This window comes from Alexandromys fortis, unplaced genomic scaffold, assembly GCF_014885135.2.
Source record: "Alexandromys fortis isolate MF-2015 unplaced genomic scaffold, M_Fortis_MF-2015_v1.1 scaffold_32, whole genome shotgun sequence".
Lineage (NCBI taxonomy): Eukaryota > Metazoa > Chordata > Mammalia > Rodentia > Cricetidae > Alexandromys > Alexandromys fortis.
Window position 1 is genome coordinate 9,590,195 of NW_026067938.1, and position 10,323 is coordinate 9,600,517.

Consider the following 10,323-nt stretch of genomic DNA (forward strand, 5'->3'; position numbering starts at 1 on the left):
TGTGTGAAAGCAAAGACAATCTTATTTGTTCAGCTAAGGAAATCCACAGTTGCTGTTGAGGAAAGGTTAAAAATTAGAACATTCAGAAACAATGTGAAAATGAGAGCAAGTTATTCAAAATTGTGAGTATAATACTAAGAGCTAGGAGAGTATTAGAAACATATTTGTACAGGGGCAAAGTGTATTCTACCACAATTAAAGAAAAAAATCCAAGCAAATGTTGAAAGACCTTAGAACAAAGACTAATTGATTTTAGCCAGTTCTCTACTCCATTGTTCTCTATTGACTTTATCCTGATTTATATATGGCTGGGGCTGCCCTTCTTTTCTGTTTCTTTTAGTTCTGCTGGTCTGATGGATCAACTCTGCCAGAAGACATACCACAAAGGGCCAATGCTGCACACGACCAGACCAACTGAGGACTAGGAGAGCAGGGTTTCCTCCTGTTCCTCCTTTGTTCTCCAATAGGACATAATGACTGTGGATGAAGTCCTGGTCCACGATAAGATTATGGTCCTTCAGTTCTGCCTGTGGATGCTGCAATTTCTTCCTGCATGGTCACCAACTGTACATGCTAAGTACAATAGCCCTCCTGAAATAGTGATACCCGTGAGGGTCACTGATACTGCTGGGGGACATAATAGTTCTCTAGGGTGGCTGTCCTATGGCCTGCGCTTTGGAGGAGAGAGACACATTATCACCATGAAACGCACGAAATACTTTATATCCAGAAACTTCTTACTGCTCACCTACACTGACCAAGGTGATCTCCGTGGAGAGCAGCCTTTTGTGCGAAGTGACTGCTACTACCACGGCCATGTAGATGGAGACCCAGATTCCACCGTCATTATTCATACCTGCTTAGGGAGTTTGCAAGGCATACTAGAGATAAATGGCACAGCTTATGAAATCATGCCAAAGAATCTGACTTCCAAATTTGAACACCTCATACACAAAATAGACAGGGAGGACTCAGAATTACATTCTATGAGATGTGGGTTAACAGATGAAGAAATAGCGCGACAAATGAAGATTCAAGAAAGCAAAGACTCCACACTTATGCAAAGCCAATATGAGAATTGGTGGACCCACCACAAGTATCTTGAATATTTTGTGGTGATAGATAATCAACGATATGTTTATAGAGCAAATAATGTCACAATCTGCATGCTAGAAACGTTTGAAATTGTCAATGGATTAAATGGTTATTATCTTCAAATAGATATTAGTGTGATTATAACTACACTGCAAGTTTGGACCCAAATAAACGAAGTCAATGTAACACGAAGTATAGGCCAAGTCCTAGGGGATTTCTGCAGTTGGAAGAATAGACACTTTCAAAATCATATTAGACATGATCTTGCACATCTTTTACCCAGGCAAGGTTATGGTGGAACTTTAGGGCTAGCTTATGTAGGTACAGTTTGCACATCATATAATTGTGCAGTTAACAGTTTTATGTCTGATACAATAACAGACCTGTCATTCATCATAGCACATGAGATGGGTCATAATTTGGGTATGAATCATGATGAGAAATACTGTACATGTGGGTTATCAAATTGTATCATGGCCCCAGCAAAATCTAATTCCCCTAGATTCAGCAACTGCAGTTATAATGAGATGTATTCCACGATTACCAGGAGAAATTGTTTGAATAATGATCCAGATATATTCGTAACCATCAACCTCACCTTGTGTGGGAATAATGTGGTTGAGGAAGGAGAGGAGTGTGACTGTGGATCCTTGGCATCCTGTCTACATGATCCATGCTGTAGCGAAGACTGTGTGTTCAAACCCAATGCTGAATGTGCTCAAGGGCTTTGCTGCAAAGACTGCAAGTTCAAACCACCAGGAACAGTGTGTAGAAGACCGAGAAATGAATGTGACCTTCCAGAGTGGTGCAATGGGACTTCAGCTGAGTGTCCAGAAGACGTATACAAGAAAGATGGGAGCCCTTGCAGGGGTGATGGTTATTGCTATAAAATGAAATGTCCTAAACGAGAAGAACACTGTCAGAGGCTGTTTGGCAAAACAGCCAGGAGTGCAAATAAGAATTGCTACATGAAAGTGAACAAACAGGGTGACCGTTTTGGTAACTGTGGTAACGATAGCTCTAACTACAGAAGATGCGATAATGCTGATGTACTCTGTGGACGAATTCAGTGTGAAAATGTAACACAGATTCCATGGAGGAGAAGCCATGAAACAGTGCATTGGACTCACTTCAATAACGTCAACTGCTGGAGCATAGACTATCATTTTGGAATGACATTAGCAGACAGTGGAGCAGTGACAGATGGCACAGGTTGTGGTCAAGATCTTATATGTGTTAACAGGAAGTGCATCCATAAGTTTGATTTGTTAAGTAACTGTTCAGCATCCCAATGCAATATGAAAGGAGTCTGTAACAATAAACATCACTGCCATTGTGACGTCAACTGGGAGCCACCAGACTGTCAACTAAGTGGCTTTGGAGGTAGTATAGACAGTGGACCACCTCCAAGGATACGTAAGTCCAACATAGGTATGCTCATACTAGGTTTAATGATTTTCTTTTTGGTTTTATTTTCCTTGATTTTCCTAATTACAAGGAAGAAATCCCGCCGTAAACTCAAGGAAATGTTATACTCAAATACTGAACCTAGCATTGATGACAAAGCATAAATACCAAGCAAAAGAAATAATAACAAAATATTTACTCTATTGAAAATCTATCATGTATTAGTTTGTTGACTTCTGAACATAGAAATATCACTGTCTGTGTAAAAATTCCCAGACCAGATATCCTGGAGACCTCCTTGTTTGAATATCAAAACAATTCACCATCAAATAAAAGGAGAATCTGCCACACTTGAACTTTTCTTTATTATAATCAATATTTTGCCTTATTTTTAATAGAATTAATGTCTGTTGGTGATTATTATAGGTTTAACCAAGGTCCTCTGTATATATTTCTTTGCATTTGCTTTCTGTCAGGTCTAAACCCCTTCCCCTTTTCATTCTGCTCTGTCACTTAGAGAGAGCTAATCTCCAAATACTGTTTTTTCATGGCAATTCCTATCTGCTAGAATCTACCCTTAGGAGAACCAGAATGAGATCTGAAAGTTGAGAAAGAGGTTTGAGGTACCCAGCATGGTTGCTGGTATCTCAGCTCTCACCTGGATGCTATCATTAGCCCTCATTCGGCAGATGATTGTTAACACAGGTTTGAAAACTCACCTACAGTCCTGTTCTAGTTAAGGTTACTATTGCTATTATGAAACACCATTACCAAAGCAAGTCAGGTTTAAAAAGGATTCATTTGGCTCTTATTTCCTTATCATTATCCATCATCTGGGGAGGTCAGGACAGGAACTCTAAAGGGGCAGGAACCTGGAGGCAGGAATTGAGGCAGAAGCCATGGAGGGGTGTTGTTTACTGGCTTAGTTTTCCCGCCTTGTACTACCTGCTTTCTTATACAAACAAGTACCAACAGACCAGAATTGGCACCGCCAAAAAAAGGGCAGGGACATTTCCATTCATCAGTAAATGAGAAAATATTCTGCAGACCTGTCTACAGCTTGATCTTATGGGGGGCATTTTCTCAGTCAAGGTTTCCTGCTCAGATGACTATACCTTGTGTTAGATTAGTATAAATCTAGCCAGCTCCAAGGGCACCAGATCTCATTATAGGTGGTTGTGAGCCACCATGTGGTTGCTGGGAATTGAACTCAGGACCTCTGGAAGAGCAGTCAGTGCTCTTAACTGCTGAGCCATCTCTCCAACCCCCTACATGCTTGTTTCTACCTCTGTTTAAGACATTTTGTATATCGATATGATTTTAGGATATGTTTATCATATTGAATTATACATTTCTACCTCTGATCAAGATACTTATATATTGTTTACATTTTGAGGTCATTGTCCTCCTTTACTGCACAGTTGTTTACAGATTGTTTAATAATCTGATATGAAGTCTTAATTATTAAGTTATACAGGTATTAAGTATTATAGGTCAATAATCATTTGTATTTGTTATGCTTTTAGCCATGCTACTTAGGTACTTTGGGTACATCAAGACTGTATTTTGCATAGATAGGACACTTCAAAGAGCTGTAGAATATGGCTTTAAATAACTCAGGATTTTGTCATGACTGCTACTGTTAGCACCGATTTATTCCCAAGAAGTGTTGAGCACTGAGGACACTCCACTTCGAGTTTGTTTTCTTCTTGGCCCAACTGGCCTTTGGGCAAGGAACTGCCTTCTATCTTTCACTTTAAGAAATACATCCTAATTTAAGGAATACATCATGATTATTCTGAAAGTCTACATTGCAGCCCTTGATGCTTCCCCAAATACTCCTTCCCTCACCCTGCATAACCTTTTTCTAGACATAGAGTTTTCACTGGCTTAACTCGATATCAAGTTGGATATTCTGCTTTCCTGAGGCTTAGTCAGCTGTCAGCTACTTGCAGTTACAAAAAAAAAAAAAAAAGGAAAAGGAAAACACAAGGGCTCAGTGCTTTAAGGATAACAATACTCAAACCAAGAAAATTCTTTCATGTCGGCAAGATATGTTTTTATACAGTTCTCTTTTCCTTCAAGAGGGTCCCTTGTTTGAAACTCTCTGGAAAAAAAAAAAGCAGATTTTGGTGAAGCACTCTTTTCCCATTTCACTAAGTCATAGCTATTCCTTCTTCCACCAATATAAGCTCTTATGTATGGTAAAGATGGATCTATCCATCCTATGTTTTGCATTATATTTTTTTTCCTATTGGAACATAGCAGATCCTACCAATGATTCTATGCTTGGTGTCCAAGGAACTTAACGCTCAACAGTTGGCACTATGTGTATTCCCTAAGCCTTTTCCCTCTTCTGTGTATGTGTACCCTACTCTCCCCTATAGAACTGTGAGATATGGTTAATGCTCCAAGTGTTGCTTTCTCATATGTACCTAACTACCTCCTTTGGGTCAGAAAAGTTACCTGGATTGGATGTTGAAGTTAGTAATTCCAAACAAAAGGTTTGAGAAGCCTTAACCCTCTGCTACTGAATTGTAGGGGAAAGTGTTTGAAAAGGAACCGAATTTCCAGGGGAAATTACAGCTGTTGCTTGTGTGACTAACCAGGCAACACTAAAAACTTCCCAAACAATCACCAACACAATGAGACAGAAGAGAGCCAGCAAGTTGCATCAGTTTTGCAAATTCCTACACTGTTCTGTGGACTAGTTCTCCTTGCCAAGTGAGAGTCTGTTTCCACGGCTTCCTTGCTCAAGGAAACCCACTGGACAGGTAGTCAGATGCTGATCTGAGACTATGCTCCATGGCTCCTGGAACAGACAATTTCTTTTCACATTAGCCTTAAAGAAAATATAACATCTAGGAATAAACCTAATTATGAGGGTCTGTAGATATTCGCCTATTCCATTTTGACTGGAGGTCAGAGAGGTCAAGTTTATTTTTGCTCTTTTAAAGTTGTTAAAAAAAACAGGTATGGTTTTCAACCTAGGGTGTTGTTAATTAGTATTTTCACTATAGAGGTGGATACGCTCTACCTGAACCAAAGGTCAGAGAATTCAAATCTGTTCCTTGTATCATGTTACTGAAGTCTGTTGCATCCACCCTCCCCTTTTGCAGTCAAGTACAAAAGCATGTGGAAATAAACAGAGACAGATTCAGAACTCAGTATTCACTAAATTTTCCTCCTGACGTGCTTCTGTTTTTCTGCCTCTTATTTCTCTCATGTTTCTGTTTCTTTTGCTTAATAAGTCTAATCCTCCCACTCCTACCCTGGAATGCAGAAATTTCATAGAGGCTCTTCTTGGGCAGATAGCCCTACAATGTGTGGCTTAGGATGCATGACAGATAATGCATGGACTCGGGGTCAGTGGTACAGAGGGATAACGTGAGGGACTCCATGAAATGAATATTGCACCGCAGGTGCAGAGGTGACAACTGAGTGCTCAAAAGTATACAATAATAAATTAATAAAGGAAGAAAGGTAAGAGTTGAAATTTAGAAGTAAAATTGTATATAGTAGCAAATATGGGACTAGGAAATAGGATTCCACTATCTGTACACTTGTTTGGATGTATTTTGATAGCCAGAGAAGCTGGAATGGAGCAGAAACAAAGGCAAAGATTTTTTAGAGTTTGTAAATATTATGCTCTCTACCCCACACTGGAAGCATAGCCGCTTGCTGCCTCAGGACTATAGATGAGAAAAAAGAATCTTAGCTCACCCATCACAGAAATCTTTTGATAAGAATGGATTTCAAAGACTTGTCACTTGACAAATTGTGTTTATTGTTAATTTCGATGTTAGAATTATGGTACTGGCCTGTTAATATTTTTAATTGATTTAGTTCATTATGAAGATGTTACTGATTAGAAAAAGATTACAGCTTGTCTGAGAAAAAATTGACATGATAAGTCCTTAGATTTGATATGTGTAATAAGACAAATTTGGATTTTGGTTGTAGCTGAAAACTGTTAGACCAATTTAAAAAGGCAATCCCACCTCTGGTCATCCTCCACTCCTTTATTACAATATAGGAGATATTGTAGCCATAGGAGTATATGTATTACAAAGCATTATCTGCTTGCAGATGATTGTCTAGTTGTTGGTAAACTCTCTTGAAAGAAAATTGACTCAAAGATGCATAGCACCTAAAGATGCATGCTCACTTAACCCTTTCTTAACAGAGGTTGGTAGTCAGAGACGGGTAAGATCATTTTCCTCCCAGACAACATCAGACAGGATGTACATTACAGAATGTATGTACCAATGATGGAAAATGGGAAAAGACCCCCAAAGTAGGCACAGTCATCTGTCCTGTAGCAGAAGCACAGGCTTTGTTAAATAGAATAAAAAAGGAGGAATCGTGAGGGCCCACAGATATGAGCCTGTTTCACATTGACTGGAGGTCAGAGATTTTGATTATTATTGCTCTTTCAAAGTTGATGACAACAGGTGTGGCTACAAACAAGAGCTTCTGACCTAGGGTATGGTTAATTAGTGTTTTCTATACAGACACACTCTACCTGGTCCAAATGTCGGAGAATTCAAATCTATTCATTATATCATGTTAATGAAGTCCACTGTCTCTCCCCTCCCTTGTGGAGTGAATTATATGAGCATGGGCAGAAGAAAGGAGCGTGGATTGGGAATTCAGTACTCACTGAATTTCCCTCTCGATGCTGCTTTCTCTTTCTACCTTTTATTTCTCATATCTCTGATCCTTTGACTTAATTCTAATCCTCACATTCCTATCCTGGAAAGTAAGAATTTCGTTGATGTTGGGTCATTGACACCTAGTCAAGGAAGGAAAAGGCCTCTACAATGAAAACTATAAACTTCTGAAGGCGGGTGCTGAAGGAAAATGGAATATGGAAATACATTCCATGCTCAGGCGTTAGTAAAATTAATATTGCAATAATGACCATTTTACCAAAAGCTAGTTACAGATCAAACTCCCCATCTCATTCTTCAGTGAAGTAGAGAAAGCTCTACTAAATCTCATATGGAACCACAAGAGACCCTAGATAACCCTAACAATCCGGAGCAAAAGAGTAATGCTGGAAGGATTGCAATTCAGACCTTAAAGTATATTACAGAGACATAGCAATAAAAACAAATGTGGTACTGGCATAAAAACAGACATGGAGAACAGTGAGACAATGCCCAAGACAGGAACATGAGCACAGGTAACTTCAGCCACTTAATATTTGACAAAGATGCCAAAGCATAAGCTGGAAAAATAAATCTTTCACAAATGGTGCTGGAAAAAGTAGAATTCACATGGAGAAAAATAAAATTAGAGTAATGCAATTGCATTACACAAAATATAACTATAAATGTATCCAAAAGCCTAGGACAAAAGCTGTAACACTGAAGCTTCTGAGAAAAAAAAAATAGGCAGAACCTAAATGATCTAGCTGTACAAACGAACCTCATGAATAGTTCTCCATTCACCCAAGAAATAAGGCCAATCATTAACAAGTGGGACTTCATAAAACTAAGAAACTTTTTTGCACAGCTTAGAGAACAATTAACTTGGAGAAGAGGAAGCCTACAGATAGGGAGAGAATATTTTCCAGCTATTTATCTGATAGAGCATTAGTATCCAGAATATATAACAAACTCAAGAAATGAAGAACCAAAAACTGGGGCAGGGGGGCAAGAACTGAGAGGAGTGGAAAAAAAGGAGATCATGGTCAGGATGTATTGAAATAAAAAAAATGAATAAATAAAATTAAAATGGGGAGACTGAGACTGAAACACAGTTCTCAACCAAAGAAAGTATATGCCTATGAAAGAAATCTCAAAAACGGTTTCTAGTCGCTTGCTGTCTGGGACTATGCAAGGGGACAACAAACAGATTTAGAACTCATAGGACCTGCTTGAATGAACCTTGGAATGAAAGTGCCCTGAGAATTATGTGCACTGAGAACCTCATGTTGTTATTAAGCATAGTTCCGCATACTGAACTCATAGGCATAGCACTCATAATCTATGAGTTGTATAAAAACTCTCAGGGGATTTCTAGCCTCTCACTGGACAGTGTTGCTGGTACTTACAGTAAAAGCGATTTACTTCTCACAAACATGGCTGCAGGAGCCCATTAGCAATGCAACCACCACCTGTAGCAAGAATTTAGACAGAAAAATTAGTACAGTTGAATTAAGATGTTTTTGTTAATGACTGCAGTAGAAATCTTGGGGAATAATTTCAAGTAAAGAAAGGCATACTTTTTTGTTTTTTGTTTTATTTTTTACTTTTTTGTTTTGTTTTTATTGAGCTATATCTTTTTTTTTACCACTTTCCTCCCTTTCTACTCCCTCCCCTTCTACCCTCTCCCATGGTCCTCACACTCACTATGTACTCAGGAGATCTTGTCTTTTTCTACTTCCCATGTAGATTATATCCATGTATGTCTCTCTTAGGATATTCATTGTTGTCGAGGTTCTCTAGGATTGTGATTTGTAAACTGGTTTTCTTTGTTTTATGTCTATAAGCAACTTATGAGTGAATACATATTGTAATTGTCTTTCTGGGTTTGAGTTACCTCACTCAATGTGATGTTTTCTAATTCCAGCCATTTGCCTGCAAATTTCAAGATGTCATTATTTTTTCCACTGTGTAGTATTCCATTGTACAACATCTTTATTCATTCTTCAGTTGAAGGGCATTTAGGTTGTTTCCAGGTTCTGGCTATGACAAATAATGTTGATATGAACAAAGATGAGCACATGTTCTTGTGGTAAAATTGAGCATCCATTGGGTATATATCCAAAAGTGGTATTGCTGAGTCTTGAGGAAGGTTGTTTCCTAATTTTCTGAGAAATTGCCATACTGATTACCAAAATGGCTATACCAGTTTACACTCTCACTAGCAATTGAGGAGTGTTCCCTTTACCCCACATCCTCAATAGGATAAGTTGTCATCAGTGTTTTTGATTGTGGCCATTCTTATAGGTATAAGATGGAATCTCAGAATTGTTTTGATTTGCCTTTCTCTGATGGCTAAAGGTATTGAGCATTTCCTTAAGTGTCTTTCAGTCATTTTAGATTCTTCTCTAAAATTTACATCTGTACCCCATTTTTAAAATTGGATTATTAGCTCAATTTCTTGAGTTTTTTTATATTTTGGAGATCAGCCCTCTGTGCAATGTAGGTTTGTTGAAGAGCTTTTCCCATGCTGTATGTTGTTGTTTTGTCTTGTTGACTATTTCCTTTGCTTTACAGAAGGTTCTCAGTTCCAGGAGGTTCCATTTATTAATTGTTCCTCTCAGTGTCTGTGCTACTGGGGTTATATTAAGGAAGTGGTCTCCTATGCCAATGCATTCATGTGTACTTCCCACTTGCTTCTCTATGAGGTTCAGTGTGTTTTCCCAGCAGGAGCAATCTCAGAAAGCAATCTAAGAGTATACATCACTAAATAAGCCAATGTTTCTCAACATCTGAGAATCAATTAGTACAATATCTCTCTATACTACTCCTGGGCAGATAGCCAAAGGGCTCTACATCTCACTACAGAGATAACATGCTCATACAAATTTTTGTTCCTCTATTCATAGAAGCCAGCAATTAGATACAGCCTAAACGTGCAACAGTTGCTGAATCAATAATGACAAAAATGACATTTTATCATGTGCAACTTTTGCTCTAAAAGTAGCTATTTTCGCGTTGTAACCATATTTTATGGTCACAGTGCATTAACTGAAGTCAGATTTGCACATATACCATGGAAGGTAACAAAGAGCACATGATTCTCTCCTCAGAGAACCACCAGAAGGAAGAACTGTGCTGAAGTTAAACATTCCTTAGCAACACAAGA

The 10,323-nt window shown here is 38.5% G+C and overlaps 1 protein-coding gene across 1 annotated transcript; it reads left to right on the forward strand.

Moving 5' to 3' along the window:
* The first annotated feature begins 473 nt into the window (after positions 1 to 473).
* LOC126504779 (disintegrin and metalloproteinase domain-containing protein 26A-like) lies at positions 474 to 2,666 on the forward strand. The gene has a single exon (XM_050147265.1). It carries the CDS (start codon positions 474 to 476, stop codon positions 2,664 to 2,666), a length of 2,193 nt encoding a protein of 730 aa, XP_050003222.1.
* Positions 2,667 to 10,323: the final 7,657 nt, after the last annotated feature.